Genomic DNA, 15737 nt, shown 5'->3' on the forward strand with positions numbered 1-15737 from the left:
TGCAGGCAAGCCCATCACCTGTTGGGGCCCCGGGCTCGGGGCCTCGGCCGGCGGCCGCTGCCCACCGCCGCGGCGCGGAGCCCGGCTGCCGGCGGGGCGGGCGTGCGGGGGCTTAGCGGGGACGCCGCAGCCGGGAAGGGAGCGCTTTCCTGCCTCCCCCCGAGACCGGCGCTGACAGTCCGGCCGCTGCGGCTTCCGAGTTGGAGAGGGGAGCTTGGGCGGTAGGCAGGGACAATGGAGGAGAACGAAAGCCAGAAACCTGAGCCGTGCCCGGCCTGCTCGACAGACAGCAGGCAGATGAAGGGTAAGTAAGAGAATCAGGCAAAGATGGAGTTACATTTAAACATGCCCCTCGCTGCTGCTTTTTATTACTGGAGGCAGAATGCATGAGGGGAAAAAGCATGTCTGTCTTGTGCTAATGGCTCTGCAGATTTCCCTTATACTCCGACTTTGTCAGTTTAACTTTCTCTTTGGAGAGATTTCTCTCTAACCTTTAAAGCAGGGCGCGTGCTGTGTTGCTGTCACAGTTTGCGGGACACTGCCTGGTGCGGAGGGTGCTGCTCCGGCGAGGGGGCGAGAAACAGTGTCACGTTCCCTTTAAATGCTCCGCATGCTTCACCCATGGCAGGGAAACAGCTCTTCCTTCAGAAAAGTAGGTTTGAGCTCATCTTTTTCTCGGGGTGTCTTTTAAAAGAGGGAGACTCACGGCAGATTGTCACAGGGTTAGTTTACTTTGTGTGAAACCAGTTGGGTTAGTTTTGGAGCGAAGCCACGGAATTATAAGCGTGGTTTTCACGGCGGGTCAGCTGTGGTGCATTTGTGCAATTACTGTTGCACGATGTATTCTGTCTAAAAGCAAACGAAAACTATTTCCTGGTGAATTCTACGTGGGCTATTCCATGTGGAGCATAACATTCAGGTAGCATGATAAACCTGATCTCTATCTGTTATGGTATTTGTGGAGCACCTGCGAACATTCCCAGTTCGTGTGTATTGTATTCCTCATAGGCACTTCAGAAAAAGTTGTGTTACTGTGCTTCTGTGAAACAAATAGTGCGTGGTCGGGTACATGCGGTTTTCAAAAAAGTCACACAAGTTTACAAGAATGTAATAACAGAAAATAGTGCACAAAGAACTTAGGAGAAAAAAATACTTTCTTTTTTTCTTGGGGGTTCATTAATTGCTTGATGCTCTTTTGAATCACTTTTTAGTTAAAATACTGGGCAGTGCAAGTCACGTGCATCTGTGTCTGTATATGTTTACGTTTAGTGGGACGGAAATCTTCACTTAAAGGACGTGTCTGAACAGGAAAAAAAAAGCCGTCAGTAACATATTTCTTCTGTATGGGTTGTATGAAGCTGCCTGAGATACATGTGGAGCTAGAAAAACAGAGGTCTGACCAGACCGATCCTATGATTCCCCAAAATTTTGAATGCTGAAAGCTCATAACCAAATGTAGTAGTTTTGGCCCATATCCAAAATTTGCATTTGAAAGTTCCTTGGAAAGAGAGCTAATTTTAAAGACAGTGGAGTAAATCAGAAAGATTCCAAATAATCTCAGATTTACTGCTAGCATAAATACGATGGAGGTGGGTTTGATTCACACTGTTAAAATTGTATTCTTTTTTAAACTTTAAGTATTGAATGTGCTTTGCTTCAAGGCTCAGTTTCATAGTATCAGTACGGGTCATGTCCATACTTGTTCCTTTCTGAAATGATTCTGAAAACGTTCTTCTCTCATGTCACCTGGTTTGCAAAACAGGAGTATTAAAATCTTCACAACATTTAAAGTAATGGAGCAAAGTGACTTTCCTGACCTTTGTAGACTTCATGGAGGGTGTGACTTAGAAGAATTGCATACCAGGACGTGTTGAAGGACTTTTTTCTTTTTTTCTTTTTTTCTTTTTTTTTTTTTTTTTTTAAATTTCCAGCTCACAGCAATTAATCCTTCTTGATAATCTTCCTGATAATCATAAGCATACTGCTTCTACGCTGCAGACCTGGGCCTTCCCTGTGGTTATATCCACTGTAGTAATGGGCAATGTTAAGAAATGTTGAAATTCTTTTTCAGATCAGAGAAGCAATGCAAGTGTAAGGGTTACTCAAGCCTTTGGATAACCAAAGCCCTCCCCTGTCAATCAGCAAGTCTTGCTTTTTGTTGCCCTCTAGACTTGCTGCTTTATTGAACAGAAAGACCTTCAGCTTTTAGCTTCTGAATATGAGGGAGGGAGAGAGGGAGACAAGCTTATCTCACACCTCTGTGTTTGCCATTGGCTTCTCTTTACTCCTTTTCCAAGGAGGGTACTTGCATAATTTATCCTTTCGCTACTCTTAGCCCTCTTCTGGGAACCATCACATGATCCTTCACGCATTTCACAGTTATCTGTGGGGATTGATTTTCTAGGCCTATTATCTTCACTTGGAAGATACAGAAAGTTTGCCCACGCTGTTATTGAGCAATTCCAGGATCCAGAAAACCTCTTTCAGTTTCTCCTCCCTGTAGCACTGCGGCCCACACAGCAGCCGTGGAGCTCATGTGCCCCGAGGTACACAGGGGGGTTTCACCATCCCAGCTTTCAATCTCACCATCAAAGTCACTTGTCCCTATCTATGAAGTGGCCAAGGAAGATTTTTTCAGCAATTACTAGGGGAAAGCCCCATATTCAAGCATGACAGAGACTTTGGTTTGCAAAGAAAGTCACGTGCTGCTGTGTGCGGTAATGCCGCGGGACCGTGCTGAATGCCCAGGTCAGCTCGCTAGCAAGACTAGCAATTAGTTTGCATAGTTTACATTCCTTTCTTTTCACTGGTATTTATACAGTATATTCCAAATATATGAAAGAAAATAAGAGACTTTGTTTCTCATATAGTATAAGAAAAATACGTTATTTTTGATTCCTTCTCAAGGTTTCACCCAATAACAACTAGTGGTAAAACACTTTACTTGATATGTCTCTTTATGTTCCAAATAATTAGCTTTTTCTGAAACTATTGAAATGACTGAAGTGCAGAGTAGGGAAAGGCTTTGCATGAGAGAGATTTAGGACCCAAAATACACATTCGTGAGCCCTCGGTTGTGTTTGTCAGTGTGGGTTTACCTGCCTTCTTGAGGAAGTGCCTGCCACCAATTCAGTGATTGAAACTGCTGCTGTGACCATACTTTAAGAGTTTATACCAAATTGCTGCACTCAGTCACCCACGCTCACGCTGACTCCCTTGAGCTCCAAGGAAATCCCTTATTTATGTCTGCTGCCTTTGTTCCAACAGCCTCAGGGATATAACCTCCGGGCTCTGGGTACAACAAATTAAAGATGGTAAATTCCGGCCAGCCCCATCCCACCTCTTTTTCCTCCTGTGTAAAATCCATTGAAATGACTGCGCAGCTTTCAGAAACCATTTTGACTGAGCGTTCCTGGAGTAGCCACACTTACTTCTTGCAAACAAAATTCTCCTTTTTGCCACTTTTGTCAAACAAGCTCAGTGTACCTGGCAGTTGGTGCTCTGAATTTTCCATAATCAGTGAGGCTGGATGTTTTTTAATTAAGTTGTGCTTGGAAAAGTTGAATGTGTGAGTGTGTGTGTGTGTACATACACGTGAGGCTGCTGCTCTGAAGGTTTAACCAGGATTGTGCTTCTAAGAAGGTCTTAGAAGGTGTTGCGGAGATCAGAGATGGCATTTTGAATCTGTGTAAGAGCAAAACTTCCCTGTGAACCAAACCTGTTTCCAAAGTCATGCCTGGATCTGTGCTCATCAAAGCATGGTGCCACCTGCAGTCTGGGCTCTTGTGTCCAATTCTGCTTTCAGGATAGGTTTCCATGAATGCAAATGAGAAGGTGTTGTTGATATTTTGGAGTCCTTGAGCATTATAGGGAGCTTACAGCGATATGCAAAGTCTTTGAGGACCTTCCAGGGCCCAGTCCTCTGAAACCCAAGGGAATTGGGTCCCCACGTGAACTCGTGGGGCATCACAGTGGCAGCGGCCCCACCGGTGGAGGATTTACTTTATTACCATGGCTTGATGTTATGTGGGACTTGGCAGGCAATTGACAACGCGCACCAGAAAGCTGAAAAACCCTCAGCATAAAATCCTGAGGGAAGTGGTAGGCAGGGTGTCAGACTGACTGACTGAACCATAAAAAGAAGCGAGTAGGTGCCTGTTTCCAAACACCAGTGCCGTATAAATGGCAGCACGCGGGGGAGACAGTCGCTGGGAGGATAAAGGGCTCAGAGGCGAAAAGTGTCAGATGGAGAGAAATAGAGATGTATTAAAAACACATAAAGGAAGGAGCTTCCTGCTCCTGGGGAGGTGCTGTAAAGGGTTAACACTCGCAGGGATGGCTGAGGCTGCCCAGTAAAGATGGGGAAGGCCACATCAGACTTGGAGAGGCCTTTTCAATGCTTCTGGTTTTTTTTTTTTCTTTGCTGACAAAGGAGTGAGGGATTTTTCAAAGGTATTAGGTAACAAGGCTCCAGACTACACTTTTTCATGCAGCAGAGGGTTCGTGTTACAGTTACCTGAAGATAAGCCAGCACTTACATACCCTCGTGTTTGCCTATCTCTTTAAAAACGTTGTCATGGTCTCTGGTCTTAAAGTAGATTTTAAAGTTGTAAAATTTATCTGAGGTTTTTTTTCTTTTTGTATCACACAAAACTTGCTTTTATTCTGTTTCTTAAGAAATGGTTTATTGAAAAAGTGATGTAGTATTTTCCAGCCCGCTGTCCCGAGACATATAAAATCCAAGGGAGATCCATGAAATTTAAAACCAGACCACAGTCAGAAATCAGGAAAAAAAGCCTCCAAAACCCTCTTATTATTTCATAGGTGTTTCAGAGCATGTTGAAAACACACTGAAAAAAGATTGAGGATTTCAAATCTCCTACTCAAAGGAATTTTATCGGTTGGTATCCTTAAGGATACTAGTTATGGGGCGATTAAGGGTACTGGAGCCTATTGAAGAAACCTGTTTCTTCTCATGGCAAGCATCTTGTAGATTTTAAAGGTCAGGGAATAAGGGCCCTGTCAGATCTTCTTTTCAAGTCACATAGTGGTAAAGATGATATAAAAGGAACATCTACTTTAACGATGCTCACTTTTCTGTGAGGCAATACTGCGGTTGTGTGTTAAAAGTATGTAAGTACTGTGCATAGCTCCTATAAATTATTATTTCCGGGCTGCTTCTTACAGCGTATATATGCCTAATGATGCAGAACATACCATTGAACACTACCAGACTTTTAAAATAACCTAGCTTTTATATTGATCATTTTCTTATTAATGTGAATGTTGGGATTAAGTTCTTATAATATTCTAGTTTGGGTTTGGTTTTTTTTTTTTTTTTCCAGACCAGGCAAAAACCAGTTTGCATGTGACATCACTAGACGATGCAGAATGTCTCCGATCTAAAGAGCTCCTTTCGACCCCGAACAGTCACACTTCTTCTAATTCAAAATCCACCCGCAACATCCCTCGAAGACATACAGTAGGTGGCCCTCGCAGTTCCAGAGAAATACTGGGAATGCAAACCTCGGAAATGGACAGGAAGAGAGAGGCTTTTCTTGAGCATCTGAAACAGAAATATCCCCACCATGCTACAGCAATAATGGGACACCAGGAGAGACTGAGAGATCAGGTATGAAACTCAAATTCGTATCTTGCTTTTTGTCAAACAGTCCTTATAACTTCTGCAAAGTTGAGTGTTACCTCATTACAAAAGTTGAGAATGTAACAAAGCATTAAACAGTTTTGGTTGTTGTGTTTTGTTTTGTTTTTGTTTTTTTTTTTATATAGCCTAAGATTCAGTTGTTCCCTTGAAATTAAAAGAAACAATAACAAAAATGAAACTATTCAATAATGCCTTGGAATTGTTTGTTGAAACTGAAATTTTTTTAAGAGCTTTTCATTTTTTTTAGAATATACATGGAGAAAAGAATGAAGGTGAGACTCTTGATCTTAGTACTTGGGTCTCCATCTATTTTTCACAGCTGAAGGGAAAATATGGAACAGCTGTTAACTTCTGTTATACTTTCAGTATTGGCACCACTGCCCGGGAGAAAAGAAAATATCTATAGAGCGTGTCTGTATGCTTTAGCTGGCTCTGTTACTCTTTGATTTGCTTTCTTTTCTATTTTTGAGTCTTTTAATACAAACAGAATGGACTTATCCACAGGTGTCTGCCTCCTTCAAGCTGTTTTGACATCCACATTGGTCTGTCAGCAGCGCACCTTAAGGTGGTTTGCTTTTCACCTGCCTCCAATTGCTTTTCAGCAGCGAAAGGCAGATGTAGGGTCAGAGGAGATGTGACACGCTGATGTATTTCTTAGAGCAGGTGGAGGCTGCCATCATGTCGACCTTCTGAATTCAGGGAATGCTGTGCAAGGATCTGTTCACAGCCTAACTCTGGGTTCTGGTTTTGGGTGTCATGTTAGAGTTTAATCTGTTCAGCTTTATGGACAATCTATGTTCTATTCCATAATTCATTTTTTTTTTCAATCAAACAGCAGAATTTAGAACTAGGCTCAAAAATTTTGTGCCTGTTTTTCTCAGTTTAACAAATGATTTACAGCAAACCTTTTCTAAAAGGGTTTTTTTTTTAGTGTTTTATAGGTATTTCAGCACTAGCAGCAAATTAATTGTAAATAAGGAATAAAAACTGGTTGGCAAAATACTGTACTCTGCTATGGGAGTTCTTACTGAATGTCCAGTGTCTTTTGAAGCCTTCCAAACCTTTGGAGAGCTGACCGTTGTTACAGGTTTGGAAAGATTGTAATTAGGTAACTCCCCCATACAACTTCTCTTTGACAGCATCTCTGGAGATCCCAGGTGCTATCACTGCCTCAAAACACTACTGCTAGAATCCATATGTATCCAGCTAAAATTACTGCAAGACTTTAGCTCTAACAAGGATGATCTATTTCTTACTTTTAAACAGCTTCCCTCCTTTCCTTTGAAAGTCTTGATTCCCCCCCCCCCCCACTTATCTCTTCTATGAACTTTAGTGACTGTGTGGAATGTGCCGGGTGGTGGATAAAGATAGCATACAAATGAAATAAAGGGGGTGGGAGGGGGGTGAAATCCAGAGATTAGATCTTTTGGAGTCATGTAAATATTTAGTTCCAGTGTTGCAGACACTGCAAACCCAGTTTCAACAGCCTACAGCATTACACCCTACACATTTTGTAATTTGAGGCTTTTCTGAAGGCAATAAATTACGGAAGGAATGCAGTAACTGTTACTGCTATTTGTTTAAAATGTGTCATCCTTGCTAATTTATTGAGGGTAAAATTCATGTGAATGTCTCCTGCTTCTATTTTTTGATGATTAGACATATGTATTGTATGTAATGAGTGTGAATTTTAAAACAAAATAACTTTAAAAACACTCTTAGAGCATCAAACTATCTTTCTTGAGAATGGGAAAGACTGAAGAATCCATCCATTCAGCATAACTTAAAAAAAAAAGATAAACTGAACAGAAGCCACTTTAAAAACATGCAGAAAGAAGTTATTCCAGCTGATGGTAAGAAATTTGCTTAGTTGAAATGTATGAACAGTCTGGCTCAACAGATGCAGTAACAGATTATTATGGTCATGGCACTACAGTTCAGAGGGGTTTTTCTTACCAGTTGTGTCTATGCATGCACACATACCTATCTATGTATTGTGTGTGTGCGTGTTTGTATGTGTGTTTATATAGGTATCTGTGTGTGTGTATGCATAGGTACGTATATGTATGCATAGGTATATGTGTATATATTTATAGGTGTATGTACAATGCAGGCTTACTTAGCTGAATAAGACCACAGTATAATTTTGCTTCAGAGGGTGTATGTGTGTGTATAGCATATATACTTCCTTTTTTTTCCCTTGTATATGTATGTGTGTAGCAGTAGTATAGAAGACAAACTATGTGTACGTGTAGTAGGTATGTGTATGTAACATATATGCATCACATACAAAACCTGTAAGATATATGGGAAGACATGAATTACAGTGTTACAATATATTTTCTAGGTTCCTTTCCTCCCTTCTTACTTCTCCAGCTGCTCCAATATCTGGACAGTGGCAACATTATCCATGGTGGGAATTTCTGCACTGTGGGAAATCTATCAAGGATAGTAGCCAATGCAACATAATTTTCTAATCTCTATGTCAAATGGTGCACCTGGAACATAAAACATCCCAATATTTACAGTCAGGAGATAGTCCCTTGGATATCATATCATTTGTCTTCCAGGTTGCTCTAAATCCCGTCAGGTCCATAACCAACAAAAATGGGCCAGAAAATCAAGATTGGTAATTGTCTCTTTTCTGGTGGACTTTCTTCTCTTTTCCGTTTTAACCATCAGTATCTGAGTTTGGCTAACTGAGCCTTGGTTTGCAGTAAATAAACATCAGGAAAAAAATGCTTGATGTTGTCAGAACATACTGTGTCACCTCCACCAGCAAGGTCAGCTCTTCCACTACGTATTAATGGTTTCCTCCAGGCTCCCTTTATTCAGATAAATCCCTCCCTGGATGTACTTCCTGAGGACCCGTTTCTACTCTTGATAACCTGCCACAAATCAGAAGTACAATCATGGCCAGGTAAAATGCCAGCGGGCATTACTGATGGTTAACTAATGTGGTGACCTGAAACCTCCCAGCTGTGCACACAGAGCATCCCTCCTCCACCCCGCAGGTTTGTTACCCTGTTTGTGATATCTTATTCTGGAAAGGAAAGCTCACAGAGACAGGGGCCGTCTTTATTTGCACAAGGGCTTTGGGATACTGCTGCAAGGCAAATAACTTGCAGCTAAGCTGGTCTGCGTGGTAAACTGGGGCGTGAGTTTGCAGCAGCTGGGGGTTGCAGGCATGCCATGCCTTGTGCACCCCAAAATGCCCACAGGGGAACACAACACCCCACAGCCACAGCTCTGCGACCCACAGCCTGGTGGCTTGCCCTCACTCTGCAGGTTTTCCCCCTTGCAGAAAAACCTGGCAGCCAGGCATCAGAGCTCCCTCCACCTGGAAGCCTGGAAAGCCAAGGAGCAAAATCTTTTTTTATAGGTAACGCAAGCTTCTGCAAGAGCTTTGAATACCTTGTCTCTGCCAAGACTGTCTCGTCTGTGTTAATGAAAGCAAGGCACTAACGTAATCCCCAGGAAAGTTAGAAAGAAAAAAGAGAAAGGAAGGAGGAAAACAGTCTCGGTCTTCTGAAGTTTGAGATGGTGTGAATCATCCGCTGCTGAGCTCATGGCAGGACACGGTCACTGCTTAGGTGGGGTTGACTCTGGTCAGCAGCGAAGGAAAGAGCAGGAACAAGTATAAAAGCTGGGTCAGTGGCTGCGAGGATGAAAAAGAGTTTGCAATTAAGAGGTTAAAATGCTAACTTGGCCATGGGAGGGGGGTAATCCCTGCCCTGAACCTGTTTTACAAGTCACTTAGCTAAAAAAAAAAAAACCTTTCTGAGGGGCAGAGAACAAAAATGAGTGTGCAGAAGTTTTTCAGAGCTGGACCTTTTGAGCATGCCTTTAGAAAATGAGCTGAAAGGTGTTTGCCACGGCTTTCTTTTGTTGTTATTTGACTAGGAAATACACTGGGAGATGTGGAAGGGTCAGCAACAACTCTAGCTTTTCAGCCAGTGCACTGTGAAGAACAAATTTATTGGCAAACAAAGTTAGATTTCCATCAATTAAAAAAAAAAACACCAAGCTCTTCTGGTGCCTGTGCAAGGCTGAGTGCCTAGAAAATGGTGGTTGAGGGTTTTTTTGTTATGTTCAGTTAGGTCTGAACATGACAGGTAACTGGCATCTGGGCAGGTGTGGTTAAGGTTACCGTGGAGATCCATGATGTCATGCTTGATAGAGCATGTCAAGACAGCTAATCTAACATGTAGATGTTCAAAAAGTCCCATAGGCCAGAACTAAGCTTTATGCAAATAACAAAGTTACGCTGCAAAAGGGCAAAAGAAAATACAGCCAAGATATGGCGTGCGTTTTACCTGGCAGCTTGAAAGGATTATTACAGGCTTCATCATAAATTAAAACTTTTGGAACTAAAGGAAGAGGATTTCAGACCGTCTCTGGCCTCACCTGTGGAATCTCACATTTCGGTAAATAAGCCTCTTTCTTTCTCTGCCCTCGCTGTAAAAAATGCTTTTGAAATCATGGAGTTTGCTTCACCATGTTGTTCCTCCTGGCAGCAGGACTGAGTCAATAAAGCAAGTTTTCTGGCATGGCACGTTACGTTCCCTTTTCTCTTTCGAAAATGAGTTTTTTATTTCAATGAACTGAGAATTCGGAATTATTTGAAAGCCATTGTAATGTATTATGTTGATTATATGAATCATGCTGAAAAAATGTCCTAGGTAGTGTTTTGGAGGAGAAACTAAGAATGGAGACACTTTATTTATTTGTAGATTATTGCCAGATGTCTCTCCTTTAACTGTTAAAATAGAACCCTAAAATTACAACAACGTTTATTCCAGCATTTGATGTCTGCAAAAATACTGAGGCTTTTTTTAATGGATCATAGTATCAGCCGGTTAAACAGACTTTGAGTATATGCTTTGATATCACAGGGTAACGCGGGGGCATTTCTTAATAGATTTTTTTTCTTGGGTAAAAGTACATTAGTAAAGGGTAAACATATTTGGAGGTAAAAGTCCAGCGACAGAAATGCTATTGGGACTTTTGGGTTTTAGGTATAAACAAAAGGGGCTATTTTCAGTCCCTCTGGAGAGAGAGTAAAATCCCTGGGTTCTTAGTTGCAACCACTTCTGTGCTTATATCAATCGCGACAGATCAAGTAAACATCAGTACGTAAGGGGTAGCCTCCCCGCTGGCACTGCTGTGATATGGTAACGGGAAGCAGGTTTGGGGCTAGAAAGTTTAGTTCGTTCAAATTGCTCAGTTTGAAAAGGGTTAGATCTAGGTGGGAAAGGGTGGGGGCTTGCTGTAGTTAATGTCCGAGGTTAAAAATGTGAGAAGAGAAAAATCTTAGGTTCTGCCTAAAGACACCTGAGAAATGCAAACTTCAGAGAAACTTCAGTTCAGTGTAAATCCTCAGTAGGATTTAGGGAATGGGGAGGCTGCAGAATATGGTAAGCACATTATCTAATTCCAGGTGAAAAAACAGGGTATAAAGGATTTCTGATGTTCTGCATTGGTTGATCAGGGAAGGTTAAATAAACTTTTTTTTTAACATGTATTGATTATTGAAGTGAATGGATTTGAAAGGAGTACAAAGTAAAGAAATCACTAACTAGTGTTTTTTTTTTTTTTTGTCACAGCTCTTTGCTTTTACACTCCTAGTTATATCTTGAAACTAAGCCAGCAATGGGAATATTACAGAATTAATTTCAATTTAACCTTTCTCCCAAAGTCTGTGTTAATTATTTAGAACTAGACTATGTCCAAGTGACAATGCGTCAAATGAACTAGTGTATTTTGCATCCATTACACTGTTGCTGGTTGATGGCATGGAATTGAGTAGGGAGAAATTGATTCAGTGTTAATATTGTATGAATACTTTTCTGGTCTGTACCAGTTTAAAACAGAGTTAAAAAATTAAATTTGATTTTAAAATGTACACAATGTCTGTGAAAATGTGATTTTAATCTGGGTATATGTTGCTGCAGATTTTTCTAGTTGAGAAAATCCATTTTGTTGAATTACTGCTTGATTCACATACTGCTGTATATAATGTGTCATCAAAACCTGCCTATTTTTATCTGAGAGGTCAGTGTCATACAGCTAGAACTTGCTGTTGTGTCAGCATAGGTGTAGGTATTTGTTCAGGGAAAAAAAGTTTCAGAAGTTGTTTGAGGAGATTTCTGTGAGTTCCTGCCTCCTCCCCGCCGATGGGTACTACCTCCCTGCCCAGACGAGACGGCGATTCCCCCTCCTCCCTGCATGGTCTTTGTAAGCCAAACAGAGCATCTTGCACGTTTGGGAAGGGGGGACCCTCCGCAGCATCCACACGTGTCCCCTGTCTTATATACCATCTGGTACAACAATTTATTGCTTTCCAGTGCTGCTGTATGTTAAAGGCAACTGCTCTTATTTTGCATTGTTAAAAGCACCTAAGTAAAGCTATGAAACTGAACATATGAAACATGATTACAAGCTTAGATCTCTGCTGGAATCCGAGCACTTAGCTTTTGTTTATGGAAGGACATGAGATGACATGTCCATTTGTTTTGAGTTGAAACATGCTCTTTAGCCCCCAGATAATGCTGTGATTGGGAGATATTTATAAATAGCTTGATAGATAAATGAACAAAGAGCTAGTTCATTAGCAAAGTAAAGTGGATTTACTTTGCATTGACTATAAGTGAAAATGTTGAGAAGATTATTCCTAGTAGAATGTCTCAGTGGAAAGTCTTTCTATTTTACTCTTTACTTCAGAAAAATAAGGCAACGTATTAAGGTACATATTAAACTACTAGCCTTAAGGTATCTCTGGAAGTAAGTGGAGTTTAACTAGAGTGATAATACTTGCTTTGATAAACACAAGTTTCTTCATTTATATCTATCAGTTAAAAGTAATAAAAAAGCTGTTCTTTTGAAAAAGCAAACAAAACAAAGCTGCAAAAAGGCTAATAAAGCAATTCCTTTTCTTTTTCCTTCCCTCCCCCCATGCAAACCACACATCAGTGCAGTTACTTTGCCCCAACAGGATTAGTAACTTTTCTTCTGTGGCAACGCCTCTGTGTTTTAAATAGCATGTATTGTTTGTAACTCAGAAGTCCCAGGTAGTTGTTTTATCCTTACCTTTGTTCATATGAGTTTTGTATGTGTATTTTTTTAACGTAATTTTATGACAAAAGTATTTTTAGAATACTTTGTGTTCAGCTGACTGAATAAATTCCCACAGTAATCTTGTTTCAGTACTTATGGTTAGATCCAATAAAGAATCTAGGACTTTGGTATCCCTTAAAGCAGAGTTTGGGCAGCTGCATTCAAGAGTTGCCCATGAAAACCTCTCTGAGTTACTGTAGATACCTGAGATTCCTTAGGTATCAGAAACTTAAACTTTTCTGGTCAAAAATATCCTGAGGCATTTATAGATGTGTTTTTGCACATACTCAGTTTTGGCCTGGTGCTTTTTGGGTTGCCTCTGTAGATGACTACCAAAAACTGCACGGAAGGAGTCAGCAGGGCCTCGTTTGGCAGATGGGTTCACTGCAGGACTAACTCCTTCAGTGGTGGTGGAGGGGGGAGCCCGCGTCCTGTGCAGTGGCCTGGCAGTGACCACCCCTGTGGCAGAGGCACCTCCTGCCTCCTCTGAACCTGTACCCGATGCCCTCCTTCCTCTGGGGGTGCTTGGAAGCATTTGGGATAGGCAAACTCTACATTTTCCCTTTTGAAGTCAAGCCACTGGACAATGACATGTTAGAGGGTTCTGCCTCTATAGCCTTGTCGTTAATCCCTCAGGCCAGCCGCTGAACGAACCTCATCACAGGACTGCAGAATTGACCTCCTCTCTTCATGCTCTTCCTGGCCATAAGGACCTTGCGCTCCTTTCTTCTCAGCAGCAAAGTTCAGGAGTCAGTGATGGAAAGCCCTGGCCCCATGTTGCTGTAGCCAGGTTATCGAGGTCCTCTGCCTGGAGGTGGAGATGTGGCTGTTGAATGTCCTTCAGGCTTCGGCAATCAGAAAGCCAAATTTTTGCCTCCTCCTTTACATATCCTGCAGAATTAGATTGGTGTATGAAGGGTGCTTTGCCACTGCTTCCTCTTCCAACTCTACTTTTAACCAAAGCACCTCAGGTTGCTGTTCTTCATGCCCAGCTCAGGGGTGAACAGCATGGGAGACGTGCCCAGAGCACCATTCTAGATGGGACTTGTCAGTGACCCCAAAGTTCATTTCAAGCCCCTTATTTGCTTACGAGAGCAGAAGTTTGTGACAGAAGAGAAAACGAAGCCCTGGTCTACAGACAACTTTGGCCATGCTGTTTTCAGGCAGGCGTTCTCTCTTGTACATAGTGCTGGTTCACTTGTTTGGTGGATGAGGAGAATCGCAGACAGGCGAAGGTGATGGGTGAGGGCAACAGACCATGCTGGTACTAGAGCTGAGGTTACAGCGTAGCTTCCCTGGTCATTGGTCAGGGGTTCCTTCTGTGGCCTGTGATTGGCCTCAATATTTGCTGTGTCTCAAGATCATTTCCCTGCAAGTGGTTGTGAACGTGCTTTGGTTTTTCTCTTTTCAGCTGAATAGTCCTGTTAGCTTCCCACTGGGAACGTTTTTGTGCTCTTTGCACAGTCACCTGGGAGAGGAGCACGTATTTATGTCAGTCATTAGAAAAGTAAATGCACCTCTGGACCATTGCTGCGGCATTACAGCATTTTTTCAGCTGATTTTGTAACAAGTGCAGATTACACCAAAGTCACCTGATTAATTGGCTTGGTTTAACCATAATCCCTGGGATTTAAATCTTCTTTCTGGGCTCAAATAAGAGAACAAGAGTAAATAAGACAAGCAAATCTCTTATGAACATGTATTCCAATTTCCTTTCTCTTCAAATGAGTTGAGTACACCAGGAGAAACAGTGCTAGTGTTAAAATTGCAGCCAACACCTGTGACTGACAGCAGCCACTGAGATGTGTGTTTTTAACGTTCACCCAATCATGGTAATTGTGCAGTTCAGTAAATTCAGAATCTGATGGTATTAAGTTTCACATCTTGACACATCAAGCCAACACAGGGACTTTTGGTTGGATGAGATTATGTTTTGAAGGGTCCTTTTTTGTTTTTGTGGGGTTTTTCGTCATTAATTAGTACCTTTTGTACTGCTGCATTTTGTGTGGTCTCTTGTGTTGTGGATTGTAGTGATTCCATTCATTCACTAGGGGATTGCGGCCTTAGTAAACACTGAGCATTGGCATTTGTTTAAGTTTAGGAAAAGTTTTCACTGCCTGATTAATACACTGCCATAGGTGCAATTTACTTAAAAAAAATTAACCTAAAAATCCAAATAAGTTGATAAAGAAAGGAATAGTGAAGCTGTTCCCTTAGGTTATGTCTGAAATCCAAAAAGACCAATAATATATTTTTCACGATGGTTCTGCCATGGGTTCCTAATAAGGGTCTAACAACCTCTCAGGAGGTGGATCTTGGATAATTGGCCATGCACATCATATACATTCTGATCTTTAGTAGTTACAGATTATTTTGCCCCACATCTTGAGGTTTATTTTATCTTCCAAAATTATGTTCTTGTTAGTTGTAAGACTGGATCTTCTTGATACGTGCATGAATGTCCAGTTCTGTTTTGGGTTGCTAAATTCTTGACTATGTCAATGTCTCATGACTGTAAATTCCAGAGCTCAACTAAGTTTTAAGAATATTTCAGCCTTTAAGGGGTTTACATTTCTTAGATATGCATTTAATAGACTGTCTCCGTGCTCTTGCATTGATTTAATTCAAAATAGAAAAACTGATTGTAATTCAATTTCAATCTAAGTTAAGTATTTTTTCAGTCTGGAGGGAGATGTCTGTCTTCCAAGGAAGGAGGAAGGCAGCAAGAGGAAGAAGTAAACAGTGACAAACCAAAGAGTTAAAACATTTTTTGTATTTTAAAGAAGTTGAGTCTGATTTTAAAATTTACATGATGTATTCATTTCCAGATACACTTACTGCCAGATGAATAAGCAGAGGCTTTTCCAATTTGCACCTATTTTGTGGGTATGTGGGTGTATAAAGTCTGGAAACAGACCTGCTGTCAATGTCTATGTATGAGCTTTGGGCTTTCTTC

The 15737-nt window shown here is 41.3% G+C and overlaps 1 protein-coding gene across 14 annotated transcripts in view; it reads left to right on the plus strand.

Annotated features, from left to right (window-relative positions):
- Positions 1–15737, plus strand: part of KIAA1217 (KIAA1217 ortholog) — a 377218-nt gene that overhangs the window by 190420 nt on the left and 171061 nt on the right. For 7 of the 14 annotated variants that reach the window (XM_087776739.1, XM_087776794.1, XM_087776852.1 and 4 more), the window contains exons 1-2: positions 137–304; positions 5346–5632. In XM_087776739.1, coding sequence (XP_087632865.1) covers positions 235–304; positions 5346–5632 — 357 coding nt within the window. In that variant the 5' untranslated portion in view covers positions 137–234. Of the gene's footprint in view, positions 1–136; positions 305–553; positions 653–5345; positions 5633–9952; positions 10093–15737 lie in introns of those variants that run through there. The other 7 variants (XM_087776760.1, XM_087776747.1, XM_087776756.1 and 4 more) reach the window with 3 other exon arrangements.

Source organism: Nipponia nippon, unplaced genomic scaffold, assembly GCF_047370975.1.
Source record: "Nipponia nippon isolate SJK-2023a ecotype South Korea unplaced genomic scaffold, ASM4737097v1 scaffold_1, whole genome shotgun sequence".
NCBI lineage: Eukaryota > Metazoa > Chordata > Aves > Pelecaniformes > Threskiornithidae > Nipponia > Nipponia nippon.